This window comes from Paramisgurnus dabryanus, chromosome 12 (genome assembly GCF_030506205.2).
Source record: "Paramisgurnus dabryanus chromosome 12, PD_genome_1.1, whole genome shotgun sequence".
NCBI lineage: Eukaryota > Metazoa > Chordata > Actinopteri > Cypriniformes > Cobitidae > Paramisgurnus > Paramisgurnus dabryanus.
The window spans coordinates 8,922,151-8,943,050 of NC_133348.1; the positions used below are offsets into that span (position 1 = coordinate 8,922,151).

At 38.4% G+C, this 20,900-nt stretch overlaps 1 protein-coding gene across 1 annotated transcript in view; it reads left to right on the forward strand.

Moving 5' to 3' along the window:
* Positions 1-20,900, forward strand: part of plcb1l (phospholipase C beta 1-like) — a 123,052-nt gene that overhangs the window by 23,453 nt on the left and 78,699 nt on the right. The window contains exons 4-8 of the mRNA XM_065260012.1: positions 5,971-6,111; positions 9,317-9,396; positions 16,498-16,551; positions 16,638-16,713; positions 20,009-20,109. Of these exons, the coding sequence (XP_065116084.1) occupies positions 5,971-6,111; positions 9,317-9,396; positions 16,498-16,551; positions 16,638-16,713; positions 20,009-20,109 (452 nt within the window). The remainder of the gene's footprint in view (positions 1-5,970; positions 6,112-9,316; positions 9,397-16,497; positions 16,552-16,637; positions 16,714-20,008; positions 20,110-20,900) is intronic.

A 20,900-nucleotide genomic window follows, 5' to 3' on the forward strand; every position in this document is an offset into this window, starting at 1 on the left:
CGCTTATAATGTTGATTCATAGCCGCAGCAAATTTAGCTGCTATCATGTATTATGTTGTGCTATCCGTCGTTTTTCTATGCTTTCCACTGCTTCTATTATTGTAAAGCTGCTTTGAAACAATCACAAATTGTGAAAAGCGCTATATAAATAAAATTGAATTGAATTGAATTGAAATGTAGAATAGGCAGGGAGAACCAAGTCCACAGCCTTTAGGGGGCTACTTTTAAACTGTTTAACTGCTAAAGATGGAAGAATTTTGTTGATTAATTGTTGGTATGTGGGCCGTGAATGGTCATTAGGATGCTTTTGGGATAGTTTTAATGACCATTGGGCTGGTTTTGTTTCGCGGATCTGGCAACCCACGCAGCCCTGCATATAGGAATCCAGGTGACAGTATGTGATGAATACGTACACTATGAAACATGACGAGTGATATTTGAGTTTCTAATAAGTATCAATAATCTTATTTTGGCTAGATCAATATGGCTCTTGTAGTAGGACATCTGATTTTTTTTGTGCGAAGCAGGGAAAGAGAAATGAGTTTGAGGGAGGTAAGAGTTGATAAACAAACTAATCAGGTCAGTTTTAGATATTAGATGAAACAGTCTCACGAAAACCTCTGTTAAAGGCGCTCTAAGTGAATTCACGCGTTTTAGACCATAAACCATTTTTGGTTACATACAGCAAACATCTCCTCACTATCTGCTTGCTGCCTGTCCGCTGATCAAACTGTAAAAAAACGCGATCTCTGTAGACAGCCCAGGCTCTACAAAACTTCAATATAAACACAGTGGCCAAACCTGCACCACAAAACAAAACAAAGTGTTCCAGCCAATAAACGCCAAGAAGGATTTGGGGGTTGGGTTTGGGCACGTTCATGAAAGCACGGAAGGGAGGGGGAGGAGTTAACTACGCTCAGTTTGTTTGAAAACACATTTCAAAAATCAACACACAGATTCGCTTAGAACGCCTTTAAGTTTATCGAATTGGATTGTTGCTTAACAATGCATTTGTGTTCTGTACGGTCTTTAATTTAAAGAAAAAAATTTAATTTAATAAAAACAAAAAATGACTAACCAACCCTTGGCTATGTATATTGTGTTCGACTTGATGAGACTATTTCCAGTGCATTTATGTATTGCTTTTCTTGTGCTGCTATAATTACTTCTGTTGTTTACCTCATTTGTAAGTCTCTTTCAGTGTTGGGGGAAGGTACTTTTAAAAGTAATGCATTACAATATTAAGTTACTCCCAAAAAAAGTAACTAATTAGGGTACTTTTTAGTTACTTTTGCGTTCTTTTTTCTTACTTGGCTGAGGCTTGATATCTTTTAGATGAACACATAGAGTGCATAATGTGACTATGTTTAGTTTAATTCAGTACATAATTTTTTTAATCGAATGAATTAAACTAAAAAAAGTCATTTGCATTACTTTTTAAAAAAAGTAATTCAAATATTAATGTGTACATTTAAAAAGTAATGCGTTACTTTACTCGTTACTTCAGAAAAGTAATATTATTACGTAATGCACATTACTTGTAATGCGTTACCCCCAACACTGGTCTCTTTGGACAAAAGTGTCTGCTAAATGAGTAAATGTAAATGTGATTGTGTAACAACAAATCAAATGTTCAAATTTAAAATTAACATTTAATTCATGATTTTAGGACACTTCATAAAGAGTTGGTATGGCTGAGAACCTTAGTCCTTTAAATCCATACATGTTTACCTTTCCTAGTTTTTCTTGCATGCATCAAGATTAGAAAAAAAGAATGGGGGGCACATGTCCGAGTACAGCCTCATGTCTAGCAATAACCCTGTAGGCCTACAATGAACCCTAACATTAACAAGGCTGCTGAGTTGCTGCATTAATTTACAACTGTTTTGCATGTAATATACTTTATGTTGTTTAGGCAAAAAACTGTTGAATTGGATTCTGTTGGATATAACTACATGAAAAATACTTATTTCATGTTCATCCAATTTTTGTGTGTAACTTTCAAAAACGTTTGATTGCTTTATTGGTTTGTTGTCCAACTCAGATTTATAATGAAGCTGAAAAGTCTAATTTTAATACAATAATACGGTATGAAAGTTTTATAATCTTTTTTTCTGGTCATTCTTAAGGCCAAGTGCATCCAGAATTATCGGTTTAATTTTCATTTCAGTGCATCACTAAATAAGAGCACTGTAAGCACTAAGCACAATCTTTAACAGTTGCTAGTAACATCTGTTTAGTATACCCAGTAACTTATTTTAGTTAATTGGGTGCAATTGAAAGTATTCAGGAAACATTCATTCGTAAAAAAAAGCTCAGAGCTGTTAATTATTGGATTGTCAAGACAAATTTTTAATGGCAATAATCTTGCCATTAAACATTTTCATACATATTGACATGATGATCAACAATGTTTTCAGCTTTATGCATCATGCAGCAGTTCTTTCAGGTCCAATTACAGATTCGTACCTCTTTCTTTGACGTAACAGAACGGATGCCATGTTGTTTCCGTTGGTTGCCTGGATAGGAACACAAAGAGCTCTTCTAATCTTCACTTTCAGGAAGACTTGCCTCAGTGAGTTTTGTGTTGCTCTCTTGGGCTGTGTGGAGCACTTGTTGTCAGAACAGAGCTTCATTTGTTTGCCATTGTTAATGTCTGAATAACTCCCACAGATTTGTTGAGACTGTTGTTTCCTGCTCTACAAACTTAATGCAGATTAAAATAAATGGGCTGTGTTTTACCACATTAATTCAATCTCATCCACTGTGTCCATGGAGTTTTGATGCATAGTGATGCTTTTTAGTTGTTTTCTTGGGACTTAATTTCTTTATGACTATGGACATAGATTGGCTGATGGATTTGACAGTTGTTTGGTGGAGAGGAGTTTAAAAAACTAGAGAGAGTAACATGTACTAATATTGTAAAGTGTTTATATTGTGTGTAGTCTCACTTTATGCCTGGATTATGTTTATGTCTGGATTAACAAAAAAATCCTGTAAATCAGACATATGCAAGTACCAATAAAAAGCGCTTGTGTTGAAGTGAGTATTTGCAAATGTATGGTAACCCATACTTGGAATGTGACCACTGCATTTAACACATCCAGTGAATAGTAAACACACACTGTAAGTCGTGAACACACAAACACCCGGAGCAGTGGGCAGCTATCCCTGCAGTGCCCGGGGAGCAATTAAGGTTAAGGTGCCACAGTCACAACCCGCCAGAACCGGCAACTCTCAGGTTACAAAGCCCGGCACTCTAACCACTAGGCTACAACTGCCCCTCGACTACTGCGACTACTGCATGTAAACAGTTTAGTGAAATCTTGAAGGAATGGAAAAGTGATTCAGATGCCTGTTGAGAACGAAAATGTTGGGAAAGGTTTATTACTGTGAAACAGAATACAGACACACTTTGTGTGAGTCTTTTTGTTGTGTTTATGAAGCTGGAACAGTTTGCTTTAACTCATAAACACTAACTGGGTGAAAAAGCAAACAAACAAGGTGTCTTCATTGCTTAAAATGAAGGAATACCGTACTAGCTTTGGGTACACCAAAGTTCTACTGCCGTGTTTTACAATATAACCAATAAGGCACTTTAACAAAAAACTTTATTTTGTGGAAAAACATCAGAATAAAAGAATAAGAGCTTCACACTGACATCGGAGAACCCTTTTTTGTCTCAGTGGTTCAATGAAGAACCTTTACATCTTAAGAACCTTTCTGTTAAAAAAAGGTTCTTTTGAAGTGAAAAAAGTTTTTTAGATTATAAAAATGTTCTTTATGAAATGGTTCTTTAAAGTCCCCTTTAATGTCAGATATTAAATGTGTTCTGAGTTTGTCACAGCACAAAAAAATGTGTTATTCACCACCCAACCAAATTTGATTCCTAAAAAAGGCAAGTAAATAAAATATCAAAATCTTGAAAAATAGGCAGCATTCTCTGCTCTCAAACCCTGGGGGCGTCTCCGCTGTCCCACTCGCTGGAAAGCTGTTGTTTCTCACTAATACATTTCTAACATTTATAATGTGTTTAGAAAAATGTTCGCAATTGACTTTACAGGGACTTTAAAAAAACTTTGACAGAAAGGTTATTTGTGGAACCAAAAATGGTTCTTCTATGGCATCGCTGTGAAGAACCTTTTGCACACCTTGATTTCTAAGAGTGAAGCACAAACGAAGATTACAACAAAAATGTGTCAGGGTAACAGACAGTTGTCAAAAATTAGTAAGAAGAGGACTTTGTTTTGAATGAGTTCAGCAAATATGTGACCGCAGAACATCACACCGCTCTGGTGCCTTCTTAGCCATAACTTTGCACCAAAGATTTTTTGTTGGGTTCAGATCTGGCCTCTGTGCTGCACATTTCATTATTTCAGTGTTTGCCTATTTTGCAGTGGGACAGTGTGGATTGTCTTGCATGAAAATTACTGGCTGATTAGGAGATGTTTGCAGGGAACCACATGTTGCTGAAGAAGGTTCTGATTAACATTTGCATTCAGTTTGCCATGTAGTTGTATAAAAGGTGAAGCTCCTGCTGTGTTATATGGCAGTATCCACGCGAGTAATCACAGTAGCAGCACGACCGTCAATGAAGAAGCAGTTTGGCCAGTTAAACCCACAAACGAGGAAGAAACAGCAGCTTGTTGTCTATGTTTTGAGAAGACCAGCAGTGATGGAAGTAAATAAACAGTGTTGCAGTTTAATCACTCCCCCTGGCCCATCTGTGTTGTCACCGTCGCTGTTAAAAATTTGACGAGGTGCACGTCAGGCTATGCAGAGCTACGAATAGCCTATGGCATAGACCAGGGCTAGTCAACTGGCGGCCTTAGGGCCAAGTGTGGCTCTCCAATCATCTTTATCTGGCCCGCCGGTCATCTTTGGCCGTTTATCAATCGGAAGGCTGCAGCCTCCAGAGGTCGCATATGCAGACTGCATACGTCATCAAATTTATGTTAACTAAGCATTACATTCACAAATCATAAGCATATTACAACAATTTACATTTAACTAAGAATAATAGTCAACTTTATAATTGTTCATATTCTGAAATAAGACTAATGACGTATGCAGTCTAGAAATGCGACCTCCGGAGACTGCAGTCTTTGGATTGAGAAACGGCCATAGTCTGATTAACTGTAAATTCAGCGTGGTTACTTTTACCTTTCCACTGTACATGATAAATGATGTGCGAAAACACGGAAAGGGAGTCAGAAAAGGGCTGCGTGGGGTGCCAACCACCTTTGGGTGCGTAATTATATGATCCAATTCGAGCTTGTGCGACTACACTGCAGGTGACATTCCGACCGGAAGTTTTTTGTATTTCATTTTACTTGCAGCTGCTCTAGTCCACGTACACCGGACGCACACGCACAGACACAGCCTGTCAGTCAATCAGTACACGTACATAGCAAAAATCTCACATGCACCTTAAAGTTACAGTTTTGTAATTTATTTGTCAGTAATATTACAGAGAAAATCACTCTCTGCTCATGACAAAAGAACTGTTTTACTTTATAAGAATCCATGTATATTTAATTCATACGCTGAACACAGTGTTTTATTTTCATTACTTTAAACAGGCATAAGAAGTCATATTAAATTGCTCTTTGTAGAATGAATATTTTTGGTGCTTATTTATTTGATTCTCTATTAAAACAATAATATACTTAATTTCTGCAATTAATATGACAAAGGCAACATCTGTGGTATTATCTGAAATAAAGGTTAACAGTTACAGTGATCATAGAGCTTACATATCAGCTTGAAGAATCAGAATCGGGCATTGATATTGGCAAATCATAATGCTGACATCACGCCACATATGTGCATTCAAAATGTTGCTTTATCTCTGACTTTTTTAAACAATCTGTGTCATGAATAATTGTGGAATTTTGTTTTCAGAATTCTGTTTGTTATTCGCTAATATTTACGACACAATGCCATTTCCATTCCTGTTTTATTTTTTAGGAAGTGAAGCTACGAGAACTTTTGGATGTGGGGGACCTGGATGGAGACTTGGAGAACAAAATGCTGACAGTGGTCAGTGGTACTGACATGGTTAACATTACTTACTTCAACTTTCTGGCCTTCAGTGAAGAGGTAGCAAAGGTACAGTAAAGAAAGATCCAATATATTACAATCAAAGCAAAGTTTAATGGCAAATGCATGGGGTTAGGGTTAGATATGGCTTGGGTTTAAGGACACCTTTTTATACCCTTTTTTGCAAGATGTAATTTAAGTCTCAAGTGTGCCCAGAATGTGTTTGTAAAACCTCATCTTAGATTACGCCACGGATTAGTACTAGATTACTAGCACAGTGGTCTTGTGGCCAGCAGAATGCGACCGAGCCACCCTAAAGCCCTGGGCACTCTAGCACAAGAAAAATGTGTAACCAGTGATGGGCAAGTTACTTCCAAAGTGTAATACATTATATATTTCAAATATACTGTCATTTGAAAGTAATGAGTTACATTACAATATTACTGTCTCTGAACTGAAATAAGTTACACTACTTTTGCGTTACTTTTGAGTTACTTTCATCAAAATAACTGAAGTATGACTAGGCATTATAAATTGTTAAAATGTAGTTTATTGCTGCTTATAAATCTAGAAGTTATGTGTGGCCCTCGAGCTTTGAATAGACACAGTGAAGACTTATGGCAAAATACAGAAAAAATCACTGTCAGAATCATAAACATAGACAAATTAACTGGTAAAAGTCTGGTAAATGATGGTAGACATACCAAACACAACAGAGTTAGAGCCCACTATAATGCAACCTATAGACTAATAACATGGCAAGACACACAACCTCTTTCCATTTCTGTTCTTTAATTCGCTTTTAATTCAGATTCACAGCACAAACCTGGCATGCACTGGCTTGACACAACTTATCAAAAAGTGCTATTTGGAGGATTAGGCCTAAGGAATACAGCTCATTTCAGTAAAATATAAGGAGTACATGTAGCATAACAAATAATTGCTAAATAAAACACAGAGGAACACTGGTTTTTGCCAAACAATGCATATAGGCTACCATACAAAGGCTGGTAAAAACTTTAAATAGTGATGTTTAAATGCACTACATTATATTTAGATAACCATAGACAGCATAGGAATAGCCTAGCCATAGATATTATAATAGAGACTAGATGCCCTATTGTTTTTAAAGATTAGGCTCCACCATGTTGCGGAATTCACCTCTCTTGAACTACAGAAAGGGAGCACGAGAAAGAAGCTCTGCAGAAAAGTCCTCTTTCAGTCCTCTTTTATTGTGTGAAACATTTTCAATTTTATAATTTTATTTATAAAAATAATATGTTATTGCATTATTTTTATATATTAAAATAAAGGTTAACTGCTATAAAAAATATTTATATTTAATATTTTCACCTTCTAACCCATCTGTGAAAAGCCCTAAATTGTCTTCTTTAAAACAAGACCAAGATTAGGCTTCTAGTCCAAAAAATCCCAGAGAAATATTCATTAAAAGATGTACATCACATTGTCACCCCCCACTCAAACGGGATTTGCGCCACATAAGGGGTTAAAATACACTGAACCATGTGTCCTGTATCATAGCTGCATGAATGACCTTTGCAGCAAAAAAATCTGCGTGAAAATCAGTTCGGTTTTCACTGAGATATGATTAATTAAGTGCGCTGATAGCTCATTCCACCTGTCATACAGATTACACTGAGTGGAGCAGGTGACCGATCTAAGATGGTGGCCCCATGGCTCGACCGCGCCAGTAGGCAGTAGCGGTCGATAGGGCGTCTACCTATATGATGTCTATGAGCCTAGCAATCTATTATGTATATGTATATGTACTGTAACCATAGCAACGTTAGCTTACCTTGTCATTGCTGGTGTTGATATGGATTTTACTGACAAGCCTTTTAAAAGTCTCTTTACTTCTGGGGTTCAAGCAGCATGAGAGACCGATAGAAACTTTCTGTTGCTTTTACTTAGTGCTCTCATTCGCAGAATTATGCGCTACTGGACCTGATTGTGACCACTTTAGTCAATGCTTATACAGCCGCAGACTTCCCAGAAGCACGTCTATATTTGACGCGCACCGCGCCCAAATCTCAGTTCAAATACAAAATTAAAGTAAAAATGAACATGCTGCATACAGCACCCAGAAACAGACATACTATTTTACCCGCAGCTTTTTCCTTTATGAATGTGCTGGTCGCGCGGCATTGGTCAAAAAATAAATAAATATAACACAGTCTAATTTTGTAATGCATTGTTATAAACTGTGTTTATAAGACTGTAACAAGTACAATATTTCTAAAATTGTATTAGTAATGTGTTATATTACTGCGTTATAGCAAAAACTAATATATTACTGTAATATAAATTCGTTACTCCCAACACTATGTGTAACAAACACAATAAATCAGTGCACGAGTAAACAGTCTAGTGCTACTTTAATGTCATATGGTGATCGTCCTGTACAACGCTGCATTAATCAACACACTTCAATGTCATGGAGGAGGCCAGGTTCAGTCTTTCAGAACAAAATTCAAACTTCCACGAAAAGTCATCTGTCTAAGATAAAGACACAAAATCTAATGACAATAGAGTCTCCGTCCTTGATGTTTTTATCATCAACAGACGTGCCCTCAGTGCGGATGAGGAGGAAGGTTCAGGCAGATAGTAGCATACTGTACAGTGTCATACAAAAAGGCGTTAAGATTAGTTTAGAAATGAGTTTAGTTCAGTTGATGGTTTATATTTTTGTTGTAATGATGTAATGTTTGCATGTTTTACTTGTCTCCTCTGTCACTGCAAAAAAAAAAAAAAAAACATTCTTTCATCTCACTGTGGTGTTGAACATGTAAAGTGATGCACGGTCTCTGTTTGTCTGCTCTCTTTATAAATAAATAAATGAATATCCTATCTTAGATGCTCGCCCTGTCAGTTCATGATTGAAAATGAAAGTGTGACCAAAAACAAAAGCTAGTTAAATGTCTTATTATGATCAAAATATGAAAATAAAATTACATGTAATAATTCATTATGATTTTTTACCTCTCTCTGTCATCAATGATGAATAAGTCTAATAAAACCTAGGTTAGGCATAACAATTATGCCACATAATAAATCTATATGGCTTCAAATTGGCTAATGTGATTGGCTAATCCAGTGATTGGCCCCAAAAATCTTGATCGGAGCACCTTTAATTTACAGTATATATTTCATATATACTCTTCTCTTCATAGTTTGGAACACTTTTTAGATTATTCAGGCCATTTAATCCTATTAGTAAATCACGTGTGATATGTGTTTTGCTGTCTGTTTGTAGGAGTGGACTGAGGAGCTTTTTAGCTTGGCTTCAAACCTGCTTGCTCAGAACATGTCCAGAGAATCATGTCTGGAGAAAGTGTGAGTTTCTGTTTTTCTTCATTGTTTCTTTGGTATCACGATGAGCGTCCGTTATTCAGTAACATGATTCACAAACATAACAAAAGGCAGTTATTAGAGACGTCATTTATGGGTAGAAGGTTAAAATGTACCGTAGCAAAAATGTAAAAAAGCCAACTTGTTTACCTTCAAAAGCAAGATATCGAATGCTAAATACGTACACAGAAATGCATGGTTTCAGTTCAGAACAAATATAATGACTCAGTCAAGTAGTATGGATTATTTTATGATGATGGATGGGCGTCAGAAAAAAAAATAAAGGAGGTCATATTCACTTAGGATGGCATTAAGGTGAGAACATTATGGGCTAGCTTTAATTTTGGGGTGAACCATTTCTTTATTGTCACATTTATCCTTAGATCTATGTGTTTGTATTCCTGTGTTTCTCAGTTCTGTGCTAATTATCATGTTTCTTAGTTACCTATCATTACTCACCAATTAGTTTCACCGGTGTATTTATACTTCCAGTTTGTTCAGTTCAATGTTGAATTCAATTTGACATAGAAGAAAGTTTAGTTAAGCTAAGGTCAGCTAACACTCTACAGGTTGAAAATTTTTAGGGAAAAAATACCTTTTCGGTTAAGTATGTTTAGAGAGACCAATATGCTTCGAGAAACTACTAAAACACCAATGAGCTGCAGAGACAACTCTATGTAGATATACCACTGGGTGGCGCTAAGTAGACAATAGGTTTATAAATACAAACTCTCTAAACACTATCCATACTAGAGAGAGACGCAGAGCAGGCTCTGCTAAGGGAAAACGTGGTAGATTAGCTCCACGGAAAATTCACACAAATTGGAACCTCAAGAGGGCGTTATACCGGGGCCTAGCCTCACACGGGTTTCCAGGAATGCAGCTAATGAGAAGCTGACAGCTGATGCTCCGCAACATTGGCCATCACGCGGTGGAGGAGTACAAAAACAATGAGGAGCACTAATGGCCTTCCATAATGGTACAATCGTGTAGCACCATAACGGAGGCTGCTAGCCAACACACAAGTCGACCTTCAGTGTTCTTACCGGCTCGATACGAAAACTATAAAACCTGATGAATGTATTAGGTGTCACCCAGTCTGCAGCTCTACAAATGTCTGTAAGAGAGGAACAATGAGCCAATGCCCAAGATGATGCCACACTTCTTGTAGAGCATGGAATGCCCTGGTTTTCATAAGCAAGGGCAATTGTGTCTACAATCCAATGAGACATCCTCTGCTTAGTGACAGCTTTCCCTTTCTGCTGACCACTGTAACAGGCAAAGAGCTGCCTCCGAGGTCCTAAAGCTTTGAGTTTGATCCACATACACACGTAGTACACATACTAGACATAACAAAGCCATGGCTGGGTCTGCCTCCTCCAAAGGCAGTGCTTGCAAGTTCACCACCTGATCTCTGAAAGGTGGATAAGACACGCCTTTGGTGTGAGAGACCCGGGTTCTAATCCACTGTGACACACCATTGTGTCCCTGAGCAAGACACTTAACCCCTAGTTGCTTCAGAGGCGTGCGACCTCTGACATTTATTGCAATTGTAAGTCGCTTTGGATAAAAGCGTCAGCTAAATTAATAAATGTAAATGTAATGTAAATATAGCAGCGTGAGTTCTGCAAGTTTAAATTTTTTTAAGAAATATATAGATAAGCTTTAAATTTAATGCAAGCTTCTATAGGAAGCCAGTGTAACTTGACAAAGAGAGGAGTGACGTGCGCCCTCTTTGGCTCGTTGAAGACCACTCTTGCCACTGCATTCTAAATCATCTGTAGGGGTTTGGTTGTGCAGGCTGGAAGCCCGGCCAGTAACGCATTGCAGTAGTCCAACCTGGACAGGACAAGAGCTTGGACTAGGACCTGCGTAGCATGCTCATTTAAAGGTAGGGTAACCATTTTGAAAAATGCTAACTGTAGCCGCCTAGCAATGAAATCCCGATCCCACCCTCAAGTCAAATCGTCATCCAAAGTCACGCCTCTTTCCAAACACATGAACACGCACAGATCAGACGGTCACATCTCATGTCTCATTCACCAGTGAGAAAACTTTGCAGTACAAAGTGAATAACACTTCCAAAATAACCAAACAACTGGTTTACATCCGAATTAGTTTAAGCACACGTTCGGTTGTGTAGCCGTAGTAACTATATCGTTACGCTAATCCGTAAACGAACACAAATTTCATAAGCAACACAATGTTTCATCAAAGTATAATATCTGAATCCATCTCAGTACAAACATATTGCGTACCTACCTTACCAAAATAAACAGTGCAACGACCCTTTCAGACCCTTTGCCTCTTGCAGCTGTTTGCATCTCGTGGTAAAGCAGTAAAGTTACTGATGTTAATTTGGGTTTTTGCTCTTGCTGATCCAGGCAGTTTTTGCTGTTGTTGTTATAAAAGATATCTTTCATTGTGTGCCTCCTGTGTAGGTTGTCAATTCAGCAGAAAAGTTTGCTGCTCTCACTGTTTACAGACAGGAGATGAGCGCACGTGAACGCGCCGATGATGTATGGTGTCTGCGTGGAGTCGCTGCGCGGTGGGCATTCAAATTACGCTTACGTATGAGGGACAAAAATGGAAACGTCCTTTCGGACCGAAATCTATGATTTGTTGAACATTTTCTGGTCCTTCGCCTTTCACAGATGACATAAATTTCTACAAATACATTTAAACAACTTAACACAGTGATTGCTATCAGGATGTGAGGAGACTTTTATCCAGCATAACAAAAAATGTTTCAGGATCAAATCTGTTACCCTAGCTTTAAGAAAGGTCTAATTTTCATTACATTGTAGAGGATGAATCTACAAGAGCAAGCAGTGCTGGCAACATGCTCTGAGAAGCTAAGCTGATCATCAACGACCACTCCCAGGTTTTTGGCCGTCCTGGAAGGCGTAATGGTCAAGGAACGTAGCTGAATGGAAAGGTTGTGCTGAATCTTTGGTTTAGATGATATGACAAGCAGTTCTGTCTTTGCAAGGTTAAGCTGGAGATGGTGATCCTTCATTCAGAGTGAGATGTCCTTCAGGCATGAAGAGATCCAGACAGAAACCGTGGGATCCTCAGGGTGGAACGACAAGTGAAGTTGAGTGTTGTCTGCATAGCAGTGCTTGGAAAAGCCATATTTTTGAATGACAGAGCCCAGGGATGTCATGTATAGAGAAAAAAAAAGGGAAGGGAGAAGGGTAATAGAGAAAGGGAAAGAATTATGAGAATAGTAAATGTTACATTTTTTAGGAAGTACTTGTTAAAATATTGATTTTGTTTTTTTCTTCTTTATTTTCTTTTTTTTTCCTTGACGCGCTGTTACGCATTTTTATTTTAGCTATGGTAATGTGTGTATGAATGCAAGTAAGTTTATGCATGCATATATGTATATGTGTGTGTATAAATATGTATATATATATTTTTTTTATTGTTTTATTGTGTTCGAAATAAATACAATTCAATGAAAGAAAAACATATATCTAGAAGAGCAGTGGTCGAAGCACAGAGCCTTGAGGTACCCAAGTATCGAGACGTTGGGGATTGGAGACGTCACCTCTCCAGGATACCCGAAATGACCTACCTGAAAGGTATGACTTGAACCATATAAGCGCTGTGTTAGAGACACCCATAGCCATGAGGGTCGACAGGAGGATGAGGTGATTGACCTTGTCAAAAGTGGCAGATAGATCCAGTAAGATCAGCACAGATGATTTGGAGGCTGCCCTTGCCTGCCTTAGGGCTTCAATGACTGAGAGCAGTGCAGTCTCAGTGGAGTAACCACTTTTGAAACCAGACTAATTGCTATCCAGGAGGTTATTTTGTGTGAAGAAAGAGGAGAGCTGGTTGAACACCACGCATTCCAGAGTCTTGGCAATGTATAACTGGCAGAGAGATGGCCTGAAGGAAATGGGTGGGTATGGGATCTAGCGGGCAGGTAGTCGGATGGTTAGAAGCAAAGACCTTGGAAACATCCGCTTCAGATAGGAGAGAGAATGAGGGGAGGGAGCATGTCTCAGAGGTTTGAGCATGCGCAAGAAGCGGTGGCTCAAAGAACTGACTGCTGATAATATTCGTTTTCTTCACAAAGAAGGAAGCAAAATCATCAGCCATTAAGTCAGATGAAGGTGGGGGGCAGGGGGACGAAAAAGAGTAGAGAAGGTCTTGAAGAGAGTGTTAGAGTCAGGTTAGTTGTTAATTTTTGAATGATAGTATATGGTCTTAGCAGAGGAGATATCCATGCAGAAGGAGTAATGAGGAAGTGATCAGATGTGTGTAGTTGGGTGACCTGGGTGTGGTTAGTGGAACAGCAGCATGTGTAGATAAGATCTAAAAGATTACCAGACCTGTGGGTTGGTGAAGTAGGGACTTGCTTGAGGTAAAACGATGCAGTCAGGGTCTTGAAGTCAGCTGCCTGTGGTTTCTCAAGGTGGATGTTGAAGTCACCAAGTACTACTAAAGGAGTACCATCCTCTGGGAATGAAGACAGAAGTACATCCAACTCCTCCAAGAAGTGTCCAAGTTGACCTGGGGGGCGATTGATAACTAAAAAATTTATTTTTGTAGGGTGGATGATAGTAACAACATGCGACTCGAAAGAGCTGCTGTCACATGAGGATGTTTGCTGTTGAAATTTCCAGTCCTTTGAAGTGAGCAGACCCGTCCCACCCCTTCCTGATGAGTGAGGACTGTGGGAGAAAATGTAGTTGTTGGAGAGGGCAGCTGGAGTGGCAGTGTCCTCTGGTTTAATCCATGTCTCAGTAAGTCCTAAAACTGAAAGGCCAAAATGTGAAGCAATAGCAGTAATGAAATCTGCTTTGTTGACAGCAGATTGGCAGTTCCATAAGCCAATAGGAAAAGTCAACGAGGCTGTAGTGGATGGAGGGAGAGTGCGGAGGTTATTAACATTTTGCCCGCGGCGACGTGATGCAACTGACTTACGAGTTGTAATGACAGTAGAGATAAAAAAACACATAGTAAATATAAGAATAGGAAATGTGCAAGAGAGGAAAAAAGAGTGATAAATAGATAAATATAAAAAGTTAGTACAAAAAGTGCAGTACTCAAGTGCCCTGTCAGTGTCCCTGCTTGGTGGGGTCGCGCAGGTAGAGTCGATGGTCTTTACACTCTTCAGTCTTCAGAATGCCCCAGAATACGCACACCGCTCTCTTAGGGGTTTTAAAGCCCCCTCCCCTACTTTTATGAAGACACGTGGAGAGAGAGAATGCCCAAATGGTAAGACTTTGTACTGATATGCCCGTCCCTCGAACGCAAAGCGGAGAAACTGCCTGTGTCTGGGAAGTATTCAATTCAATTCAATTCAATTTTATTTATATAGTGCTTTTCACAATTGTTAATTGTTGCAAAGCAGCTTTACATGAGTAGATGTAGAGGAGAACATTGAAAATCAATACATAGTATAAGAAGTAGAATATAGCGGCTAAGGATAAAAAACCATGTAAGCGAGCATATTAATAATGTAATGTATACAGTAAAGTGCTAAGTTAAGCCAAAGTTGGCTGACTCTCCCTGGGACTAAAAAACCCCCTAGGAGAAAACCCGGTGGGAAAAACTCCTAGAAGGACAAAAACCCTAGGGAGAAATTAATATTTATATTTAAGTACTGAGACATGAAAGTACGTGTCCTTCAGGTCTATGGCTGCGAAGCAATCGTTTGGACGAATGTTTCAAAATATGCATTTGTGCGTCAGCATTTTGAATGGCAGCTTGTGAAGTGCTTGATTCAGCGAACGCAGGTCCAGAATCAGTCGCAACCTGCCGTTTTTCTTGGGTAAAATGCCATAAGGGCTGTAAAACCCAGACCTCATCTCGGCTGGAGGGATCGGCTCGATCGCGTCCTTCGCCAGTAGGACATTTAGCCCAACCAACTTTGAGACACAGAAGGGCTTTTTACACTGTGCTTAACCCTGGGTTATCTTCTTTCTTAACCCCGCTTTGAACCCTGGATTAAGGATTGTTTCACACTTGCAATTTAAAAGCAGGGTTATCCCTGAAATTAACCCAGGGATATGAAACCCAAGGTAATCAGCAGCCATATCACCCTGTAGCCCAAATAGACAATAGACTATATATCTATATTTCAACTGACTATACGCATTTGTGGACAAAAATCATTGGATGATTCATACATCTGAAACAGACTGGATTCGACTTGTGATCCCCACAAAGGTAAAAGTCCTGTTTATTTTTGCATGTTGTCATGCGGACTTCTGTAATAAAATACTACATACAGTATGATGCTATAACAGCTTTAAAGGGGGTTTGGCTTAGCTAAATGAGATGTAAATGAGCCCTATTGTCTCTCCAGCCAGGGAAAAGGGAAAGTGTTAACTTTTTTCTTTCTCAATTTTCTCTTTCTTTAATGTGTTACATTCAAATGACCACAACTTCTCCAAATCTTATCAGATTTCCATGTGTTACACATCGTTGGAAAGCTTAGAAACTGCACTTTTAGAATCTATGAATAAATCAAAATGCCCCAGATCCGACTTGTGTCATTACTTTCCGTGACTGGTCACATATAGATACACACACACACACACACACACACACACACACACACACACACACACACACACACACACACACACACACACACACACACACACACACACACACACACAAGCCCACATTTAATCCCCTTTTATGTCTTTGGTGGGAATTATTTAAATAAATGAAATTTTGATATTTGATTTCAGAAGAAGCGTGCTGTCATCATAATCAGGCATTTGTTGTAGTTCTGGAAGATAATGTTTCAATTTGAAGAGGACTCTTTTTATGCCCAATAAGCAACAATAGACAAAACATGGTAAAGTTTAGAATCAAAATAGTGACAGTTCAAGAAGTAAAATAAATCAAAATAAAATGAATTTAGGCAAGTTTTACTCATGATTCATGATTTCAACAGTAAATAACAAAATATTTTAAATAACTTAAATAAGAACAGATCAAAATTGTTGAAATATTTATGCTGACAAGATCACAGTAAATATATTTTAATTCAGTTTACAACAGATATTCTTCTTAAATAGCTTTTATTGTTTATGATGTTGACATTGTTCTTCACAGTTACACAAGATTGATGTTGCAGCTAACTCCCGAGGGTGGCATTCCTGTAAAGAAGTGGGTATCGGCCACAAAGAACCATGCAATCTGATTCTTTGTATTAAATGTGCTGTCAATTTTACATGTGCACTTCTGCGTTCTAGTATTTTCCGGGCGTTTTGTGCAGACAGGAAGCGAGTTGAAAGCGCTCTGGAAATCTGCGGGCTGCCAACAGGAAGAGTAAGAAATTCCTCAGCTTTTGTGCTTCAGTCACTTTTGTCTTTAGTTCTTCACGTACTCGTGAAACTTTAAAGGTATTTTATGTGAAATGTACTAAAGGTATTTGATCACAAACACACACATTCACTGGGTTATCTCAGAGATTATGGGCCCTATTTTAACGATCTGAAATGCAAGTGCGAAGCGCAATGCGCAAGTGACTTTGTGGGCGGATCTTGGGCGCTGTTGCTATTTTCCCGGCGGGAGAAATAACTCTTGCGCCAGGCGCAAATCAATAAGGGGTTGGTCTGAAGTAGGTTCATTATTCATAGGTGTGGTTTGGGCGTAACGTCAAATAAACCAATCAGAACGCTATCCAACATTCCCTTTAAACGCAAGGGCGCAAGTTCCATGGCGGGTTGCTATTATAATGACGGATTTACCAGGCGCACGCCAGGAGCGGTTCACAGCCAAGGAGACCGACGTTCTTGTAAGAGCAGTCAAAGACAGAGAAGTTGTTTTGTATGGGGATAGGAGAAACCCGCCCAAATCAGCGTCGGTTAAACAGGCGTGAGAGGAAATAGCCACAGTCTCATCAGCTGGCATCCCCATCGTTGCGCTAAGCGCTACAATGATGTCAGGAGACGGGGGAATCCCAAGCTTGCCAGCATAAATCGGGCACGCCATGTAACGGGAGGTGGATCTGCCTCAGGACCTGACGCCAGCAGAGGACATCGCTGCAGCCACACAATAAATAAAAACTATCACCACAATGTTCACCACTATGATTTCCCTTATCTCATGTGTTAATATTTTTTAGTGTAACAATTTATGATTTGCAAAAATAACTGTTGCATCTGTGTATATTAGATAAGCAAAGTGTGTGCGCGTTGTGCACGCTATACATTATAGGGTTAGGGTTAGGTGGCAGTGGCTCAGTGGTTCATGTAGGTTGTCTACAAACCGGAAGGTTGGTGGTTCAATCCCCGGCTCCACTGGGCCAAGTGTCGAAGTGTCCTTGAGCAAGGCACCTAACCCCAGCTGCTCCCGACGAGCTGGCTGGCGCCTTGCATGGCTGACACCGCCGTTGGTGTATGAATGTGTGCGTGAATGGGTGAATGTGAGGCTAATTGTAAAGCGCTTTGGATGGCCATAGGTCTGTTAAAAGCGCTATATAAATGCAGTCCATTTACCATTATGGTCAAGCATGCGCCCTTAAAATAGCATAATGAACCACGCGCAACACGCCACTGACTTTAGACTTGGTTTTTTTTAGTCAGTGGCGCAATTGTTTTTTGAAACTGCAAAATAGCATCAGGGATGGTTTGCGCTGCAACACGCCTCCTTTTTTGCGCTGAACCGCCCAGGGAGCGCAAGTTCATTCCCTAGTTTGCCGACGTGCGTCTGTGGAGGGAAAAACACGTGCCTGTGCGCCGGTGCAAAATACGAATGATACATGCGTCACTGACAAAGTCAATTGCGCTGGGTGCAAGATAGGGCCCAATAATTTTGATTACTAAGGGAGCAGTTGACATTCTCTATTCCTTAAACTAACCTGCAAACATTTGTTACTAAAATAATACATGATTTAATAATACTGCCCTACAAAGCCAAGTAACTACGCATTTGGTCAAAATTGAGTTAATGGTTGAAATGGGCTTTGTGAGATCTGTTGTGTCTTGTGACAAAGTCTCCTGGTTCAATTTGTCCCATTTCAGAGAAACGTGTGTGCCAAAATTGCAGTAACATGTTTGACTGGCTGGTGTAAAAAACTTTAAGGGCATTTTTCTCTGTTTCAGTGTTTGCGTAGTTACTGCACTTCGCCTTTGTAGGGCAGAATACAAGGATTGCATCTTGTTTACCCATGTTGTGCTGTTTGTTTGTTTGTTATGTGTTTGCAGTGTGATAGCATGGTCTTTACCTTTTTTTTAATGCAACTAAACACCCTGATGTCTTTTATTAATAAATGTGTATTAATAATCACTAGAAAATAAAATATTTTGTGTTGCATACAGTTGCATATTAGGGATAATGTACAGTAGTCAGTTGTTTTTTTCTCGAAATAAATCCCGACCCACCCTAACCCGGAGATCGGGGTCAAGGATTGTATCACCCTAAAAGCAAGTAGCAACCCCGCTGACTGTTCGTTATCCCACCAAGTACATGGCCACTCGCCACATGAAATGAGTAAATATATACAACAGATATTGATTAGAAATATTTTATCAGGTTTATGTTTAAATTTAACTTCAAACAAAATGTACATGTATATGATTTAATCATTTATAAATATGCTTATATGACTTATATATGCTAATTATGCATATTTATATTGAATTTATATTTGTGATTATTACATTGCACCTGTCGAAATGACTCACAGTACCTGGATGGATTGAGGCTGTGTTATCGGTTTTAGGCAGTTGTTATTTGACAATAACAAACATTGGAATGTCACCACTCAGACCTATCAGAAATAAGCATTTCAGAGTGTTATGTAATTATATCATTTAACAGCGGCTCTTTCAATCAGAATTTAGCATATGAAGATAATGAATAACTCACATGAATCAAAATCTAGCATTGTTTTCTGTTAAACTAATAGCCCATAATTTACTTAAACCTTAATGACATTCTAGGTGTATATATATCACATAGCACAGTTGTATTAAAAAACATCCTGGCATTGAACATGGCCGCTTTAAGCTGATCCATCATCTGAGAACAAAAGGAATCCATATGACCATATGGTGGGTTAACATATGCATTTTGATTTGTTTATCAGAGAAACTATTTGTATTTGAGCCAGGGTTTGATTTAGTATCACTGTAAATGTGTTCAGCAGAAGAAAGGAAGTCATAAAGTGAATAAATTATGGGCTTATTTTCATTTTTGGATGAACTTTTCTTTTAATATTAACAATTTTCATTGTACTAAACACTCCTTTGAAGAGATATTGAGAGTAACAATGAACCAGTAGGTTTAAAATACAACAGGACTCGAGGCTGTGTGCTAGTCGATTGGTTTCACAATCGCTTGATTGTTTTCTTATCTTTGTAAGTCGTTTTGAATAAAAGCGTCTGCACAATGCCTAAATGTATAAATTGAGTTGCTTTACAATCTCACTGCACATGACTGACTGTTATATTGTGATTTCAAGTAAAGACAATTTCACAGTTAACTCGAATTGCACCCGGTCATGACCCAATGACACAAGTTTTATTTGTTAAATTGCAAATAATCCAAAATGTTAGCAATTATACAGTCTAGGTCAGCCTGGTAACAGTTTTTTTCTACACTGCTGTTTTTCCTACAGAATGACTCAATTTCTCGAGATACATTTACACCTGACATATATCGACGTCTTCTCAACAGCATATGTCCGCGAAACGATATTGACACAATCTTCTCAGAAACGTAAGTTCTCTTGATGCATTGATAAATATTTTACCACACCACCTCACTTTGAATCAAACATGTACAGTAAGTAACATGAATTTGAAGATAATACAGTATGTTTGGAAATGTAAAAAAACAGGCTGTTTCAATCCTTAAGGGACCATTTACAGTGACTACACATGATATTTGTAAATAAAATATAGTCATATATTTAAGTATAAGTATATATGAATATAAACGCAATAAACGTCATTAAAAACAAAATTAGTTACCATCAAAATCAGTATTGTATCAGGTCAGTATTAAAATGTAAATTCTTGTGTTATTCTGTTATCTTTTCTCCCTTTTTTCCCAAAGCGTGATAAACACCAGTCCTCCTTCTCTCCAGAAAACAATAAATCCTCACAACCAATCACAGCGCTCCATTCCACACATTGTAAACAACACTTGCGGCGCTTTGAATACACACTGAATCCTAGTTTTTCCTCATCTATTTTGAACTTTGTGATCAAAAAACAAACAAAAACAAAATAATACTTTGATGGCATTAATAAACCTGTGGTGGTTTTCTGTGGCGGAAAAGGAAAGGTAAGCCATCAAAATCAAATAATTTACACATTTATTGCATTCTGCAAAGAAAGAGGACTGGTGTTGATCGCTGATCAGCAGCAATGCCAGTGTATTAATATGACAAAGTAAATGTTTTGATTAATGCCAGTAATGTTTATTTTTTAATCAGTGTATACCACTAGTCAACTAAATGAATATAACATGGCAAAGATGAATGCACATTTATACACTGATTCAAT